This window comes from Acomys russatus, chromosome 2 (genome assembly GCF_903995435.1).
Source record: "Acomys russatus chromosome 2, mAcoRus1.1, whole genome shotgun sequence".
Classification (NCBI taxonomy): Eukaryota; Metazoa; Chordata; class Mammalia; order Rodentia; family Muridae; genus Acomys; species Acomys russatus.
In genome coordinates this window covers 63,960,242-63,980,171 of record NC_067138.1, presented here as the reverse complement: position 1 = coordinate 63,980,171, position 19,930 = coordinate 63,960,242, and the positions used below count along the sequence as shown (strand labels likewise).

At 40.1% G+C, this 19,930-nt stretch overlaps 1 protein-coding gene across 1 annotated transcript in view; it reads right to left on the bottom strand.

Moving 5' to 3' along the window:
* The window catches only part of Fktn (fukutin), a 52,593-nt gene that overhangs the window by 15,572 nt on the left and 17,091 nt on the right, over positions 1 to 19,930 (bottom strand). Inside the window, exons 3-7 of the mRNA XM_051162109.1 lie at positions 18,364 to 18,423; positions 16,462 to 16,665; positions 12,118 to 12,395; positions 9,774 to 9,906; positions 1,148 to 1,277 (exon numbers count right to left, since the gene is read on the bottom strand). Coding sequence (XP_051018066.1) covers positions 1,148 to 1,277; positions 9,774 to 9,906; positions 12,118 to 12,395; positions 16,462 to 16,665; positions 18,364 to 18,423 — 805 coding nt within the window. The remainder of the gene's footprint in view (positions 1 to 1,147; positions 1,278 to 9,773; positions 9,907 to 12,117; positions 12,396 to 16,461; positions 16,666 to 18,363; positions 18,424 to 19,930) is intronic.

Below are 19,930 nucleotides of genomic sequence, written 5' to 3'. Positions count from 1 at the left end.
CATTGACCTTTAATGACTGAGACTGCCTTAAGATGTGCCAAGGATATGTGGTTCTCTCAGTATACTTTGCTGAGTCCGTAATTTATGGCACCAGCTCCAAATAGTCCATAATTAGTGGTTACTTAAAAAGATCTGATTAAATTGTGATGCTCAGCGCACACATAAAGCTATTTCTCTGTGTTTCTTGTGTATCTACGTCTTGCTTAGGCGCCTCAGCAATGTTCTAAGAACGCTTACACCCTAACCTCACTAATAACTCCTGGGTCGTCCCTTCTTAGCTTCTAGTCTTCCCACGCAAATAGCTTTTAAGGTGTGTGAAAGTCCACAGCCATCCCAGTAGGCATTGCTATTGGATAATATCCCGTGGTATTCTAAAAGAATTCTAATTAGCTGGCATGCACTATTGAGAATGAAGGGCTTGCTGGATGTTATGGCATGCACCTTTAATCTCAACACTTAGTAGGGCGAGACAGGAAGAGCTCTGTAAACTCAAGGCCAGCCTGGTCTACATAGAGCGTTCCATGCCAGCCAGGGCTACATAGTAAGACCCTGCTTTAAAAAACAAAAAAGAAATTTAAAACGCCACAAAAGTCCAAAACAACCCTCAACAAAACCTAAAGATGAAGGGCTTCTTAAATATCACTTAATGCACAGCAGCTTATGATATAATTATCTTATTTCATAAGAGAAATAAGTCATGAGGCTAAAAAGTCAAACCATGACAAATGACTTCAAACTTTTAGCTACTGACTATAAAAACAATTTTGCTTCTGTAAAAAGTTAAACTTTAAAGCAAGTGTCACATACACAAGAGATTAATATGTATTCTTTTATGCTTTTATTATCTTGTTGTTAAGACAGGGTCTTGTGTATCCCAGGTTGGCTTTGAACTTGCTATGTAGCTATAGCCTTAAACTTGTGAGCCTCCTGCCTCTACCTGCTGTGCTGGGTTACAGGTGTGTGCCATACCCAGTGTACACATGTAATCTTTCATATAGCCCAGGACGGGATCGCCACGAATCCCCGGCTACAACCTGGGATGTAATTATAAATATTACACTGCCAATATTACTGATGCCTGACCGCCTCAAGCACTCACTCCTAAAGCCAAAAGGATGAGATAGAGATAAACGTAAAGCATTTTTACCCAGACAAGTCCCACTGCTCAGCCAGAAGGGCACTCCCAATTCCTTTAAGGTTTTGGCAGCTAGTTGCAGTAATTCCTTTGCCCTCTTCCGAAAGGCCATAGCATCCACAGTGTTATCATCAAGGTACTGCTGCAGGTTTAATAAACAGTTATCTATTAGAACAATCCCTAAACTGCTAGAAACATTTCTATGAAAGCTAAATTAAACTCAGAAGTTAACACTGCATCTTTTTTCTATTGTAAAAAAAAAAAAAAAAAATCCACATTTAGGGAGCTTGGGGTGGCTCAGTGTGTAAAGTGTTTGCTATGTGAGCATGAGGGCCTGAATTTGGATTCTCAACACCCATATAAAAGCTGGGAGTGTTCAGGTGGGCCTGCAATACCTACACTGTAGCAGTGGGAGAGTATAAAGACAGACAGATTCCTGGCGCTCACTGACCAGCCAGTCTCCATCAGTTCAGGGTTTAGTGAGAAGACATTATCTCAGAAAATCAGGTGTAGGAGTGTGGCTGCTGCTAACTTGCCCAGGCTCTGGTGGATGGCCCCACACCCATGCGCATGTAGCACTAACTGGATTCTGTGGGCTGTAAAACATAAGAAGACATGAGCATGGAAAGGAGATGTGTTGGGCAGAAATACAGGCGACCAGGGAGTGGATGTAATGAAGATGCAATAGAGGAAGACATCCAGTGCCAACTTTCGGCCTCACACACAGAGTGCACAACTGTGTCCACATACCTACACACACAGACACAGTTTATACACCCCTCAAACCTACACACAGACACACATGCATACACTTCTCAAACTTACACACAGGCACACATGCACACACTCTTCAAACCTACAGAGGCACATATGCATACACCCCACAAACCTACACAGGCACACATGCATATACTCCACAAACCCACACACACAGACACATGCATATACCCTCAATCCTCACACAGACACACATGCATACACCGCTCAAACCTAGAAATCAGAGTTTATAGTTACTTAGTCACACATGAAAACAATTAGAATAGATTCTAGAAGAAGCCAGTTTAAAAGGAAAGAATATAAATAACTAGGAGTCCCCAGTGATGCGACTTCAACTGTGATCAGTTTCCTCTTCACATCAGGATTTAGCAGGCTGGCCAGTCGGGAGAAAAGAAGAAGTAATTACAGGGCTAGAAGCATTATTTAAACAAGATAGATTAAATGATGTTTTCATTGTATAGTCATTTACTTGTCTTTAGACTGAGTAATCAAGCAGAGAGAGACACATTTTCAATCAGATCATCTGTGTTTGACTCTAGGTCCATCTCCTTTTCGATGGGCAGATCCCTTTACAAGAGTGTAAGCTCTGTGAGGAGAGGCCATCTGTTTTATCAATACCCCAGTGGCTAGAACAGTATCTCCACAGCTGGTAAACAAACAAGAGAATGAAAGAAACAAATTTCACTGTAGCTAATGTCCTTATTTATAACTTAAAGATAACCATGTTTTACAGAACTACTCTACAGATCTGAATGAAACCTTTGGTAAGTTATAAGGATTTGTACTAATATTATCTTTTGCTTAGTCATCTTGCTTTTCTGATTTTCTACATTTTATTCTGGAACTGAAGAAAACAGCATGAATTCTTCAGTGATCTTTCAGTATGGAACAAAATATACACTACTTGGCCGAGCAGACCCAGGACACAGGTCCCTGACTACTGGTCTGGCCTCATCACTAGCCTCTTTTTACATGTCCTATTGTAGCAATAAAACACAAGTCCTCAGCCTGGCCGTGGTGGTGAAGGCCTTTAATCCCGGCACTCGGGAGGCTGATGCATGCAAATCTCTCGGTTTGAGCCTGACCTGATGTACAGAACAAGGGAGTTCCAGGGCAGCCAGGGCTACATAATAAACCCTGTCTCAAACAAAAGAAAAACAAACAAACAAAAGCATTATGCCACAACCTTTCTAGCCTACGTGACCTTGCATGTTGTTTCTTTTATAGTATGCCTCCGACTAACACAATCATGTTTTCAGTCCAGCCTCTGAGAAACATTCGATTTCCCTAAAATGACAGGTGAGTTTATTTTCCCAGTGCTTCTATCCATCATTTACTAAAATACAAGGAAGAGAAAGCCAAGGGGAACAGCCACTTTCTCCATTAACTTACAACAGTTGCCACTTACACATACTTTTAAAGTCGTTACACTTTTTCCTTATTTTACACACATGGGTACTTTGCCTTATGTATGTCTGTATGCTACATCCATGCCTGGTAGCTGTGGAGGGTAAAAGAGAATATCAGAGCTCTTGGGAATGAAGTTATAGATGGTTGTGAACTGCCACTTCAGTGCAGGGAATCAAACTCAGGTCCTGTAGAAGAGCAGCCAGTGCTCTTCACCTCTCTAGCCCCACATTTTAAGTCTTATACTTAGTTGTAAATGTGGTTGTGTTTGCATTTCCTCAGTGATGCTTTAAACATATGACAGCAGATACTGCATCTATCCCCCGAATCCACACGTATTCCCACTGAATCCACACGTATTCCCACTGAATCCACACGTATTCCCACTGAATCCACACGTATTACCACTGAACCCACAGCTTTAGAATGCCACCTACTACATAGTAGGTAAGAAACATATACTGTTGAATAGCTAAATGAGGCAAAGACCAATTCTGAAAGTGTTCTAAACTATCTTGTGCAGGAGAGAATATAGTTCATAGAGACATGTCAGGGGACAATGAGGAATAGAATCACTGCATGGATCGTGAGGAAAGAAGAAGGCTCTGAAGGAACATTCCCTGCAGGTAAGTAGTTTTTATGGATCAGACAAATGTAAAGGATCTGCTGAAGTAAAACCTTTCCTCAGCCACTACTCTTAGAACACACAACTGGAATGAGAGGCACATGTCCCTATGCTTGTTGTAAGAGAGAATGCCTAGTGCTAAGTTTAGAGACCAAGATACACTTAGACTACATGCTAAGCCAATAATGACTGTCAGTCTTAAGTGGCATCGTGAAGCTACAATTTTCCTCTCTGTAAATATTGCCAGATGTAAAAGGTATTTTCACTTCCTCAGATGAGTGGATGAGATGAGACCCATACCCACCCTGTGTGGATACATGACTTGGGCTGTGTGAATACACGGCTTAAGCTGAGCCAAGAGTGTTTCTATCTAACTATCCCTAGGTCTAGGCCTGCAAGCCTCTAGCCTCCATGCAATCTAATCTTGTGCAAGCCTGAACCTTGAAGGCTTTAGCTTCCAGCATCCATTTGCTAACCTTGGCCTAGAATGCTTTCAGTCTCTGAGACTTGTTGTTCACCCTTTCTAGTTCTTTCTGAACTCTGGCTGGCTCGCTCAACTCAGCAGTACTGGCTCAAAACTTCTCTCCAAGCTGATTGGTTAAAATCAGCTTCTCATTCAATTGCTCTGCTTGAAAAAACTGTCTCTGAACTCCATGAACTGAACTGTGCTGACTGTACTGACTGCATAAACTGAACAAAACTACACAAACTCAGCTGAACTCCATCACATGCAACTGAACTGCACCAGACCGTACTGAACTTGTGTACCTCTGCTCTTTCTCTGCACTGCTCTTAAGTAGCTTTTCTTTCCTGCCTGTTGTCATGTGAGTTGGGCATATCCTATCTCTGACTCATTCTGACAATTCTGTCTCTAATGTGTCACTCTGTCTGCCTCTCAGTTAGATGTCTGTCCCTCAATTTGATATCATTGTTTAGGATTAAAAGTGTGCACTAAAGGCATGATTGTATTGCAACCAGAGTTGCCATGCTGCTGGATTAAAATTCCTCTACACCCCTCTGTTAAAGAATACTTGCCTTATGGGAAACTTTCCTTCAAGCTGTTGATCAGAGGAGTCTAAGAAACTCCCCAAACAATATAAGCTATTATCCTTGGTTGCCTTCCAGACCATGAAGGTAAGACCCTATTGCTGATGACATTACCCACTTCACACACAAGACCTGGAGGACTCAAGCTAGAAATGACCCGGAAGCATTATTTCTGAGGACTAGCTCTCATAGTATCTGAAGGTGCTATGCAAACTGCCAAGGGAGAAAAGCAATTTATAGTCTTACTCAACTATAAAGCCTACAAAAGCCAGGACAATTACCAGTATGGAAGGTATCATCAAGGATTTAATAATAGCACTTATACCTTGGGAGTAGCCAACATCCATCTAACATATACAAGGGAATTCATGCCTAATTTTGTAAACCGGCCCAGTGGCTGGAAAGTGCTCATGGAACCTAGAGGAGAACCTACTACTGCTCCTTTCCTAAGCCAGCATAATTCTAAGTGAATTGTAAATACTCATATTTATCCTTGTACCTACAGATACGTGCAGTTCTCATGCCTTATCAAAGCTTTTCTTTGCATCAGATGGAAACTACCATAGAAAGCCACAATTGGTCAAAATACAGAGAATGACTGATCATGGGATGCCTATCTCCAGTTGACACATCTACAGTGTAATCTCTATAGCTAAGACTCACAAAACATCATGGAAGAGGGGGCAGAAAGACTCTAAGAGTGAAAGGATCAGAGTGTCTACTAGGAGACAATACACACTACATAACAGGTTGTGCACCCACAGATCTTCACAATGTGATCACCTAAGCAGGACCTGTACAATGACAGTACCAGCTGACACTACAGTGTGGATGGGGGAAATCTCACAAGGCTCCAACCCCTAGATGAAGAGTTACAGGCAATTAATGGCTGCTAAGACAGGGACAGTCACTTTTCTCCAGTAATAAGCCCCTGTTATGTTATCCAATGTTTAATTAGATCTTAGAAATTAATCAGGCTGGAGATAATGACTTGAATTCACAGATTTCAACAAACATATAGAAGTAAATATATATAGACATACACATAATGTGAGAGGGCTTGTGTACAGCAAAACCCAAACAACAATGGGCATATGACCCACTCCCCAGAGCTTGGCATGACTTAGAGAAATGGCCGAACCCCGGGCTAGAACAGGAAAATCACAAGATAAACCTAGAATATCTATATTTTGCTAACCGTGAAAGATGATGGAGACAAGCCAGAAGATAAAGAAGCTATCCGAAAGAGTTTTCTACCAGCCAAATACAGAACATTCTGAAGATTAAAATAAATGATAAAGTAAGGGCCTAAAACTCATTAAACAGGAAACCACGACTTTCCTATCTAAACAATAATTTTGATGAGAAATGTAATACTTAAATAGTTACAAAGTATCTTAAGAGCAAATGCTTCTTTTACAAAGGGAAAAAAAATGCAAAGTCACAAAAGTGAAGCAAGCAGATAAGACTTGAAATGAGTGAATGAGGGAACATCAACAGTGTTCTGTAGCCCTTCCTCTGAACTTGAACATTTCCACCAGTGGGAGAAGGGGTGGGGGGAAACAGGACTCAGGAAGTAAATCAAGCCTAAAAGTCTCAGGAAATTCCCCAAAGCTGCAAGAGTCTCAAGGCCTTGCCCCTCGGTTAGAAAGGCGGTCATCAACTCCTTGGGTGATGAGGCTGGTGGTGCTCCCTGAAAGCTGTTGTAGGGCTGAGCTTCTTAGTGATGCAACTCACTTAGACACCCATACTCCTGCAACTTCTCACTCATGCTCTTATAAGTAACCTCACAAACCCACCCTTTCACCAAGCTACACCTGGGTGGAATCAGTCTTCAGCCTGCTATCAGCGCCCTATGTGGGGTGTATACTGTTTGTTCATGCTTCCTCAGGAAAAGGCATGCAAGAAGCAATGATGGGGCAACCAGGGGGCACTTTATGTGAAGAGCAAGCACAGCACCACCTGCCATGCATTTCATCTAAGGGAATTTAGTCTGAATCTAGCATGTAAAAAAAAACAGGGACAGTTTACAAAACATGGTGTAGTCTTCAAAATTATCAAAGTCATGAAAGTACAGGGGAATCTGAAGTACCAGCCCAGACTACAGGAAATTAAAGAAATGGGAAATCAGTACAGCATGTGATTCTAAGCAGAACCTTTTTAATACCAAGCTATTGTTAGGACAACCAACAAAATGTGAATGTAGACTTTTGTTGTTTTAAAATTGGTCTTGCTATATGCCTTAGCTAGCCTTAAACTTTTAGCAATCTTCCTGCCCTGGCCTTGCAAATGTGAAGATCACAGACATGTGGCCTCCATACACTGTTTAGATCGAGATTAAAAGCAATGTAGGTTAATTCTTGATTTTTATTTTCAGATATAGGAAATAATTCTCATTTTCCTTTCCTTTTTTTTTTTTTTTTTTTTAAGAAAACATTAAGTGATTAGAGGCTTCAGGACACTGGTTTATAGTTTACTCTCAAATGCTCTAGGAAAAAAAGTGTTATTTGTATTGTACTTACAACTGTTATGCAAGTCTGATACTGCTTTTAAAAAATCATTACAATAAATAAGAAAGCTGGGGGCTACTTTACTAGGTTCATGGGATTAGTTCACTGCTACAACCATACTTGCATTTCATTTAAGACTGTTTGGCGCCATCAAGTGTTCAAATGGGTGTAAGTTAACTTTCATTTGAAAGTGTACACTCCTGGTATTTTATTTACGGTTACAAAGAATGAAACACATAAGAGGATAAAGGTAAAAACATTACCAAGCCTTTCAGTCATTCCATATCAGTAATATCAACACCATGGCAGGAGTGAAAAACACATTAGGCATCACATGACATGGCTGTAACTGACTACCCCAAATAAAATAAGATGCCTGCTATTAAGAAGTTCACAAAATTAGGATGAGAGACATGCACAATTTACCATGGTAACTACTAGGGCAGAGGTGAGTAATGCCCTGAAGGCAGGCAGCACCAATCTCCACCCCCAATATGTTTTATTACTATGTGGTGGAGGCAGAACTTGCCTACAGAACAGGCACATACACACATGCTACTTTCTAGCTTCTAATCCATGAAGCTCAGCTAATTTGACAGCGCTACAATAATAAACTCAAAGGAATAGGAAGAGTGAGGAAGAACCACGTGAAATGTCAGGCTTAGGTCTTGGGTATCAGCATATAGTACCTGAGAAGCCTTGTGTTTAGTCTTGGACACCCCTCACCAATAAAAATATTGATACTTAGTTTCTTGTTATGTTTGTCCTGCCCTAGTTTGCTTTCTATTGCTGTGATAAACACTATGATCAAAATGCAACCTGGGGGAGGAAAGGGTTTAACTCATCTTAGAACTCCAAGCCACAGCCCATCCTTGAGGGAAATCAGGGCAGGAACTCAAGGTAAGAGCTGAAGCAGAGATCTAGATGTGGTGCCACAGGCTTTTAATCCCAGCATTTGAGAGGCCAAGGCAGGAGAATCACTGTGAATGAGAAGCCAGCCTGTCAACAAAGTGAGTTCCAGGACAGCAAAGGCTACACAGAGAAACCCTGTCTTGAAAAACAAAACAAAACGAAACAAAAAGAATAAACCAAAGCGGAAATCGTGGAGGGAAGCTACTTACTGGCTTGCTCAGCCATCAGTTTTGCACAATCCAGAATCAGCTGCACCAGTGTGGCATTGCCAATCGTCAATGAAGAAAATGCCCCATAGATTTGGCTACAAGCCAATCTTTGGGCAGAGAACACCAGAAAATAAAGGACAAATAGAAGAATTAAGGTACCAAAGCCCCACAGTCAAACTGCCTGTTTTCACTATGTCTCTGGTTTATACAATGTTACAGCTGAATGTTTACACGCATCAAACTCATTTTTATAGCACTACAGTCAGAAGCTTACAAAGTTACAACAGCAGAGGAAAAGGTGAAAATCAGAGCTGCTCTTTGTATAGCACTTGCTTCCCTCTCTCTCTCTCTCTCTCTCTCATATTCAGTGCCAAACCTTTGACCAAATTATTCCTATTTTCTTTTGTTATTAATTTATTTATTATTATTATGTATGCAGTGCTCTGTATGCATGTACACCTACAGGCCAGAAGAGGGCATCAGATCACATTATAGATGGTTGCGAGCCACCATGTGGTTGCTGGGAACTGAACTCAGGACCGCTGGAAGAGCAGTCAGTGCTCTTAACCTCTGAGCCATCTCTTCAGTCCCCCTATTTTCTTTAAGTGTTTTTAAATCCATATGGCCTCTCTTCAGTAGCTATATTCTAAATCAACTTGGACTCCTTTCTTAAAAATGTACCTTTAAAATAAGAGATCCCTCTACCCTAGCTGTCTGAGTGCTGTGGTTACAAACTTGTCATAATAGCCAGTGGAACTTAAGTTTCCTTTTGGAGATGGGGTCTGTAGGCCGGGCTGCTGCCTCTGCACTCACTACATAGCAGAGCATCACCTTCAACCTCAGCCACTATCTTCCAAGAGCTGGGATAATAGGCACCTGCTGCCACACCTGATTCCTGTGATGACGGAGATCAAACTGTGCATGCTGGACAAGCTCTCAACCAACTGTGCTACACTCCCAGCCCTCAGGGGGGAAGTTCAGTTTTCAAACTTTAGATTAAAAGAAAATAAGTGGGATGAAAACAGATCAACTTGACAAGCATTTTAACCTATTTTGCATAAGCCTCTTCATTTCCTCTTAAAACTAAAATACGCACAATATTCTCATTCTCACCAATTTAATTTAGAAATGCATTATTGGCTGTCTCTAACCTGAAGGAACGCCCGAGCTTCTTTATACCTGCACTCAATAAATCTGGAGTGCGGAACTTCTTCCAGAAAGTGCCCTGGGTCTTTCGGAATAAGCATATCTAGTCCATCAACGGTAACTTGCTGTAACTCTGGCCTGAAAATGAAGGTCAGGATTTACTGTCAAGATTTAATACAAAACATTGGCAGTCTTTTAAAACCGCAAACATTAGCACAAGAACTAAATAAACATCAGGTGAATTTTCTCCAACTCCTTCAGGCATCAATCAGCAAATTCAGCAGGACCTTGACATCAAGTAGCAATTGGGAATTTTAGTTTTAAGTATTTTCACTAATGTAGCTAAACTGAGGGTGAGGGAGAAGTGGATTCAGGGATTTCTCTTTATGGATTGAAGCCAGGGCCTTGTGCATGTTACCACTGACCTGCATCCTCATCCCTCTTTTAATTTAATTTAAAAAACTGTTTTTGAGACAAGGTCTCCTTAAGTTGCCGAGGCTGGCACTGACCTTGCCGTCCTCTTGTTTTAGCTTCCTCTGTCGCTGGGGTCACAGGCCTGTGCCGTTAGGCCGAGCTTAGCGCATCGAACACAGCTGTATAGATAGTTTGGCATTTTAAGCAGAAATGAAAGTTGAATGACATCACTTTCAGTTATCAACTTAGTTTTAGAAACATAAATAGTTGTTACAGATAAGAAATGCTGAGTAAATTACAGTAACTTGGGAGCCTCACTGACTGCGAAGACACTTAGAACACACCTAGGCGTTTTCTTAGGAACTTTCTATTCCCGTATGTAAAGCTATGAAAGGTACAGATGGCTTTTTCTTATTTATTTATTTTTATGTATTTATTTTTTTGGCTTTTCGAGACAGGGTCTCTCTGTGTAGCCTTGCCTGCCCTGGACTCACTTTGTAGACCAGGCTGGCCTCGAACTCACCTGCCTCTGCCTCCCAAGTGCTAAGATTAAAGGTGTGCGCTACCACGCCTGGCTTCAGGTGGCTTTTTCTACTGGCACACATTATACTCACAAGTTATTTTCCTGGTTGGTGATTTTGAACTTAATGGAATTATTAACTAAACTTTGAAGTAAACTTTTATACATTAAAGAACCTTTCTGAAACACAAAATAAGAAAAACAATACATAAACATGAATAGTGATGAAGCCGTCAACAAAACAACAGGATACAACGTTGGCAACAATGTTTCTTAGCAGCCACTAGTCACTTTTGGCCTATTATATTCCTGCCTGCTCCAGTTTTGAGCGCCCTTTCAGCTGTTTCTCACATGCGTGCTTTTAAACACTAACAGGAAGACAAGGGTGAATGTGCCCTATGGTTCTGAAGCAGAACAGTAAGCAGGGCTTCTGGAAAAGGGGTCCCAAGAGGTTTGTGATATGAAAATCTTATAAGAATGCTAGACCTTAAGGCATAAGACAAACATTCACTGCTATACTTATACCAAGTTCTAGTACTGCAGACAGATCACAGCATCATTATTAATGACTTCCAAGGAGAAAGACAAGTACTACTCTGGGTTATAAAGGTGACCTTTGTGGTCCAATTTTACAAGAGTCTCTTCAAGTGCCTGTTTCTCGGCAGCAGTATTTGTGTTACTGCGGTAGTTAGGGATATACTCTATACAGAGTCTTAGTTTTCTGAGGCAAGGTCTTATGATTACATCTAGGCTGCGCTGGAACTTGTTACTTAACCCAGCTCACCTGCAGTTTGCAACTCTCCTGCTTCAGCTTCCTGAGTGCTAGGATTTTCAGGTGTGAGTCCACACCTCAGGCCATGGTGCAAATAAAGGAATAAAACATCACACACATACACACTCAAGTGCATGTAAGACATGAAGGCATAAAACAATGAGTTACAACACTCGTGTTCTTATCTTCACCACAGACTCTGAAATGTGTCAGTCCCCCTGGAGTTCTCTGGGCACCCCACTCATCAACTCCCTCTCTACCTTCTCCATCTAGGGATACATTCTAATTTGTTCTGGGGGTAACTTTCCTTACTATTTTAGGACCATTATTCTAAATATTTTAAATACGTCCATATTTTAAATATGTCCATGAAAATAGTATAGCTCTATACTGTTTATCTTTTCTGCCTTGTTTGAGACGCTCAGTGTTGTAGGAGCCATCTACGGTGTTGGAGTTTTGCAGTGGATTTCCCTGAGGTGTAATATTTCAATGAACTAATATATATATATATATATATATATATATATATATATATATATATATATATATATATATATATATACACACACACACACACACACACACACACACACACACACACACAATATTATTGACTTATCATTATTTATTATTATAGATTTACCTGTCAAAAGCTCCAGGGTAACGACCAAACTGTAACTTTCGAAAAGGAACAAACTTCCTGTCCATGTGCCCTCTGAGTCGTAGGTGACCATGCCACAGGTAGTTGCCACTCCTCTCATGAAAGACCACCAAGTGGATGGCGTGGGTGGCCAGCTTACAGACATAGTGAAGAGGGATTTCAGTTCCAGAAAGTGAGTCTATCCCATCTAGTCGAGGATCTTTGTTTTCAATCTTTAGGCACTGAAATCCCATATTTTCGGCTATCCGAAACCAGCCATCCTAGAATAGGACAAAGATCAAGCCTGCACATTTAAAACCACGTAATAGTAGCAAAACTAAAGCAGTTGTTAGACCATTGACTGAGCCATAGTTTTGTCTTTGTTTGCTTTTTTTTGCCAGAAAATGTTTTTAAAAGGAGAGTGGTGAGCAGAAAGTAGTGCTACAAAGAATAAAGTAGCAAAAGAAAGCTGTGGAGAGTATGTCTGAGGACTCGGAAAACTAATGCAAATTTCTCCCATGAGATAAGAATGCTCATTTAGTGTTTGCTCATTAGTTTCTATGAAGAAATTGTTAGTAGCAGGGACAAAAAAGCAAACTTGCAACTCTCATCTCCTAACACTTTAAAAATGCTGGAACCCACATCACAGTGCAAACATCAGGAAACAGGTTGCAACACATTGTAAGACAATGTATGCTTTTCAAAATCATAGAATTTCAATCTCATTTATCAAGATTATCCTATATGTAGGTTTTAGTAGATGATTAAATACTACTAGGAGTATCTGCTGACCCAATGGATAGATCTCCATCACAACTCAAGTATCTATGGCTCAGGGAACATGGCAGAAGAGGGGCCCAAAAAACTGTGAGAGCCAGGATACCAGGAAGCCTGCTGGGTAACAGTCCTCCTAGACATGGCTGATGCAATTCTGTTTCAATTAAAAACATTACGAGAGAGAGAGAGAGAGAGAGAGAGAGAGAGAGAGAGAGAGAGAGAGAGAGAGAGAGGGAGACTGAGAATCTGCGAGGTATGGTGGCCTATGTACTGTAACCCTTGCAGAGAATTTATAAATTTGAGGCTACCCTCAGCTACAGTAGACTTTTAAAAAAATTATTTGACTAGGAATTTATAATCTCCAAAGAACTTTTACTTATATTCTTATATTTGCATTTGGACATGACATCCACTCTATAAAAGCAGCAGCATAAGTATTATAAGCAAGGTAACATATTTAAGGTCAACTTTCAAAACATAATACATAAATAATACGCAAAGCTACTTAATGTGTATAAAGCGCATGCAAGGTCAGCAAGGAAGGGATTACTTATGCCTGGCCTACAGTTATGGAACATAAAGCTTAAACAAAGTTTATCTTGCTGGCCACAGAGCTCAGAAATCAACACCGAGGATCAAACCTAGACTATGAGGCTTGGTGACAAGCCAGCTCCCCTAGTGCCTTACTGACCTTTTGCTTCTGTCATGGACTCTGGTCCAACTAGTCTTGCCAACTGCGAGCATTTCTTTCTTCTAAAGCATAAGTGTACTGCACTCAGGAGACACTTTGGAAGTGTGGAGGAGTATTTCTTATCATATCAATAAACTGGTATTTAGAGGCTAAGGTTAGAACACTGGTGTTATGAGCAAACATCCTCTGAGCCCGGCAATGACCATCTTGGGGAGTTCAGCTGTGCCCTATTGAATGTTTACACACTCTCAGGAGGGACAGAGAGGGTCTCAAGACCCTCACCTGGGTATCTGACAGCTCCCTAAACCTGCTGTTGGCAACTCTGCCTCTGGGGAGGGGGTGGAGTATATAGGCCTGGGGCGGGGCTAGAAGAGGAAGGCTTCATCTATGTGACAACTGGGAAGATCACTGTTGGGTAAAGGCTTTCCAGATAAGGCCTCTTGTGTGAAGGAACCCACATCCTGTAAGCAACTCTTCATCTATGCTCTGTAAGCCCAAGAAACTCATTATTTCCCAGGGTGAGCTGTGGTGTAACCACGCCTCAGTTTGTCACTGGGACCTGACTGGAAGGTGTAGACATTGTTTATGTTTCCTGCTGGGAAGGAATTTCAGCAACAATTACGTATTTTATAACCTAAAATATGAAAATCTGTACTTTATCTTACATAGTTTAAAATATCCTAGCAGGTAAGAACACTTTCCATGATAAAATAACCATGCTAATGAAGACACAATACACTACTATTACCGTATTATTATTATTATTTTTATTATTATTACTATTGAGAAAAGGGTTTTGTTATGTGGCCCAGGGTGACTCGCAATTTTCCTTCTTCAGCTTCTTGAATGCTGAATTACTTTTCTGTTGCTTGCTACTTTGAAGAATCATGTTACTAACAACAATGTCATGTATAGTAAGTGTCTACATTTACAGTGGTCACACTCTGCAAACTCACAGACACAGACATATGAATCCCCTACTAGTTTTCAGGGTTACTATCCCTGAACTTTACGCACTGAAAGATCATTTTGTGCTGTAGGTTATAAGTATGACATTGTATTGATTTGGGAGAGTACATTATGGGTAAAGGTTATCATTTCTACAAACTTCACTTGAGGAAATAATGATATAGAATACTCTTTGTAAAAAATGGTTTATCAGCTTCTTCTATAAGAAAATCAAACAGTCCAACAGAATGAGCTGACATTTCCACTTCTCCCCAGTGAAGACACCTGCACACTTACCCACCAGAGGCAGAGGGGCCTACTCACCCTATTGGTTTTCTTTCAGTTTCAGGTTCTTTGGTTTTGTTTGGGCAGGGTCTGTGTGAGACAGGGTTTCCCTATGTAGCCTTGGCTTGCCTATGCAGACTAGGTCGGCCTAGAACTCATAGAGCTGACTACGCCTGTGCCTATGCCTCCTGAGTGCTAGGATTAATGGCATGCACCACCTTGCCCCACTCAGTCTCTTGTTCTTAAACATGAATTAAGATCAGCATACATTGTAGAAAATTTGTACCATAAGACCCACAAGCCACATAAAATAAATATTCTATAAAAAGATCTAGCCAAACATGAATTATCAGAGTGAAACTTTTAGGAAAAAAAAAAAAAAAAAAACCCTAAAACTTAATGATCTTTAGTGAAAAAGGCAAACTATTCCATGAAAAAAAAAATGCAAGGAATTTAAGAAAACAAAATTTTAGACAGAGTCATTGTTAAGGCTGTTGTTAAAAGAAAGAAAAAAAAAAAACAGTTGGAAAAAGAGGGAAAAAAAATCACAGAACAAAACTAGGAAAATAAAACTATTTGTTTATATTGGACCATTGTATCAGGAAAAAGACAAAACACAAAATGAAAGACCCACAAATCAAACAAAGAACAAAAAGTAGGAAAGCTGTGGGTATTAGATCTACTGAGCATTTCTGTTGCAGAGTTCACAGATGCACTATTCACAACTATATGAAAAGAGTGAGCAAACAAACAAACAAGAAAAGGAGAATCATTATGGGGAAAGATGTTTACCAGAGTAAACTAGTTAGCTCTGTCACCATTCACACTTCCCTCCCTGTCCCTGATGCCCACACTCTTCCTCACCAGACTGAAATGTTCCATATCCCTACATCGCTGTATTGGGGATCAGCTTCACAACAAATAAACCTTGGGGGAACACATTTAAACTGTATGAAAATCATGACAGATATCTGAAAGAAAGGAGCAGCCCCAACCCCCAATTCCTGTCCGCCTTTCATTTCAAAACCACAAAGCAGGATAGTTCAGGTTTTTGGACACATCTAAAAAGTACTCCATATGACTAGCACTCTAATACTGTGAACATACAAAATGGAGGAATGGTGCTATAGACACAATCCCGTGCTTAGGTATTCCTTACTCAACAGGCAATGGAAACGCAGTGTAAGACCCCTCCCTGTCTGTCTACACTAATGGAGATGCTGAACACCCATGTGGACCTCCTCAAGGTCATGACTATAGTCAAGACAGTAATATTTGAACAGCAATTTACTAGAAGCTTCTGAGAAATTTTTCCTTAAAACATGGATATTCCTATTCCTTCCTTTTGTTCTCCCACTTTGAGGATGGGTCTGAGGTTCCTACGGCACTATGGGAGTTATGCTGGGATGATGCTGACGATGGAGAAAGGTGGTATTGTTGGGAAGGGAAAGGAACATCAGTAGCCACCATTATTTTAGCCTTTTACTAGAAAAGAAATAAATGTCGTATTTGCTCTAGGTATTGTAACCAGTTATTTTATAGCTTAGAATAATCCCAATACAATTTATACAAAGAACTTCAGATGTTTCACATTTTAAGCTGGTGTGATCTCACACCATCTCCGTTATCTAAAGCGGCCGACTCACCTCATCCTTCCACAGGTGATACTGCAGTGCAAACGCAGTGAAGTCTCTTGGAACACAGAGAAACCTGCATTCTGAAGCGGAGCCTTGAGAAGTATTTTTCACTTGTTCGATGTTTTTATTAATTGATTCCAGTATCCAAGGATCAATAAGGAACACTGGCACATTTTGGCTGGATGTCAGCATAATAAATTTCTTAACTGCACGCTGTTTGAGAGGAAAAGAATCTCTTTGAAACCACTAAATTAATAGAATTCTCCCCGTTCCCCCACCCCTGCCCAGTACTGGGAAGTGAAGCCTGGATCTCACACATGCTAGGTAAGTGATTCTTCTCTGAGCTCCATCACCTGTCCCTTTTGTATTTTTTATTTTAGAAAGGGTCTCATTAGGTCACTAGGCTGACTTTAGACTCACTGTGAAGCCCAGACAAGCCTGGGTCTTGCATTCATCCTGTAGCACTCCCAGTAGATGTGATTAAAAGGTCTGGGCTACTAGGCCTAGCTCACTACAATTTAAATTTTTGTTCAATTCATCTTCTAAGAATGTATAGGGTATCTATGCAATAGACAGCATGCTTATCACTCCACTAAGAATAAGCAATGAATACCACACATGGTTCTTGTCCTCAAGAAGGGCAGCCTGCTGTGGAAGATAGGAAGTCCCTACAGCTTAAGGTGAAATGCTCTACAACACAATGCAAGCACCCTAGTACAAAAGTAGAGATGTAAGAAGCCAAAAATGGCCAAGTGTGGTGATGACTGCCTGCAACCTCAGCACCCCAGAGGGAGAGGTCGGCAGCTACGACAATGTTTCAGGCAAGCCTGCTCTGCACAGAAAGTTCCAGGTCAACCAGGGCTACACTACTGAGGCCCTGTCTCAAAATAACACATAAAGAAGACAAAAAAAAAAAAAAAAAAAAAAAAAAAAAAAAAAAAGCAAAAGCAAAAGCAAAAGCAAACAAAACAAAGTGGTTTGTTTGTTTGATTAGAAAATCAGCATTATTTTTTAGTTTTAAAAACTGTTGTTGACACAGGGTCTCAAGTAGGACAGGCTGGCCTTGAACAGTGTCTGTAGCTGAGCATGACCTTGAGCTCCTGAGCCCTCTGCTATGATGCCTGGTGTATACAGAGCTTGAGACTGAACCCAGGGTCTCCTCTATGCTAAGCAAACACTCTACCAACCAAGCTATGTCTTAGCCCTGCCCTATCAGTGTTGTTTTTTTCTTTTTAACTAAGTATAAAAAGTAAGAAAATGTATATGGTGGGGGAAGAGGTTCCCTTCTGTCACAGGTCTAGGGGAGGGGAACAGGGTAAAAGAGGGAGGGGGGATGGGAAGATACAAGTGAGGGGATAACAATTGGGATGTGACCCGAATAAATTATAAAAAAACTAAATAAATTTTTAAAAAGAAAGAATAATAAGAAAATGTATTTTTAAAATGTGGAGGTTCTGAAATTTTGCAAAACAAAATATAGTGTATATAGTATATTATTTGTTCCTTTCATCTTACAAGGAAAGCACTGAGATTTTTATTCCTGAATATTAATTTCCCTTTATAATCATAGCTCAATTCTGGTTTACATAGTCACTTACTTGGGGAAGCAGAATAGTTCAGTGGACAAGCATTCTAGAGATTTAAAGTTAAAATCTGAATTTAGATGCTTACTAGCCAACTGACTTTAATCTCCTAGCTAGCTAAACTGAGAATAACAATACATATTGACTTCTTAACTATCCACAAGGACAAAATGAGATATTCCATGTAAAGTACTTGGTAGAGGGTCTGCTCCTCATGCCCAAGGCAGCCATTGTCATTGCCATCAGTCAAGACATACACGAGTAGACAAGGAACAGACTAAAGACAACGCAAACACTGGAGTTGAGATCTCTTGTCTACTACACATACCCACTGTGTGCTATCAAATCCAATCCGGTTTCCTTTGGATTTGGATGATCCTGTTCCATTCTAGCAGAGAACAAAAGAATATTTTAGTAAATTCATAGCCCAGCACATGATATTTAAATGTTTATTTTCACACCCAGAAGCAAAAACGATTATACAATTTTATAATACAATAAAGACAAGACGTAAAACACTGACAGAGAACAGTAAGTTATCAAAGCAATTCAATGGTATAGCCAGCATTTCCGAACCAATTAATGCTCATCAAGGAAGGGCAACCCAACCTACATTTCTATATCTGCCTGTTTCCTGTCTCCATCCTCCAACTCCTCTCTGTCCTGACTCGGTCTCTCAAGTTCTGAGATTACAGCACAAACCAGCTGACTCTGTTCTCTGAAATTAGGGTTTGTTCATTTAGCTCCATATTCCTAACTTTATCTCCACATGCTGAATCAGTAATGAGATGGCAAAGTGAGTTCTAAAAACGTCTACTAATGAGCAGTTCCCAAATGTCAGGTTCTGTTTGATACTTCCAAATGAAAACGGGGAAAAAAAGATGGTTTCCTCTTTCATCTACTTCCTCTCAACAGTCCTGCAAAGCAAGCATCATTATCTTCAGTTGAGAGATGGCTCCAATACCCACACTTTTCATGATGTCCACTATTATTTCACATGTTCTAGATAACTTCCAAGTTAATAGTACTTTTTAAATGTCCAGGTTCAAAGAGTCAGAAGGAAGAAAGCACTATTATCAGTATTCATCAATAGTCCCCAAATACTTTCAAACTAAATAGGAGAAAGAATGTCTGATGGTCTAGAGATAAGAAGAATGCTTCAAGCTCCAAGAAGGTTGACAGCCCCTTATGCTTTTAATGTTTCTCTACCTATGAAATATACACAACTGAGAGGACGCCGACAATTAGAATTGCCTCATCTTACAAATACAATGTGCTCAACATTCCTAAAAAGAAGGCTTCTCTTCTCATTAAATTGCATGCTCAAGGACAGGTGCCAAGACCAAACTGTCTTTGTATTACCATGTCTGACATAGTGCTTGGTTAAATAAATGTTAGATAAATTTTTATTTATTTATTTTATTAAATATATTTTTATTTTTTACACATATATTTATATTATTACACATATATACAATAAACTACCTATGGCAAGAAGAACCATGACACAATCAGGAATTATATAAATGTTACATTCTTAGTGTTTTAGCTATTTGTATTTGACAGCCTTGAAGAAAACATCTTTCCTATCTTGGTGCATCTAAAATTCTGAATGTAAATCAATATCTATCATCTCTCATCATTATCAATTTAAACATATCTAGACCTAAAAACATCTTAACCCCTAAACAACTAACCGTAATTGTAAAACTAAAATATCTGGTCTTCAACCCCATCAGATTTGAGAAGGAATAAAATTGATTACCTGAGTATGCTGGGAGTGCAGGTTAGTAGCTTTCCAAATGAGAAGATGATAAAGAGGGTTTCCTTCCTGAACTGTTACCCCAAACTGTCTATAACATTGGAGCATCATCTTCAGCCTTCTGGCCCAATAC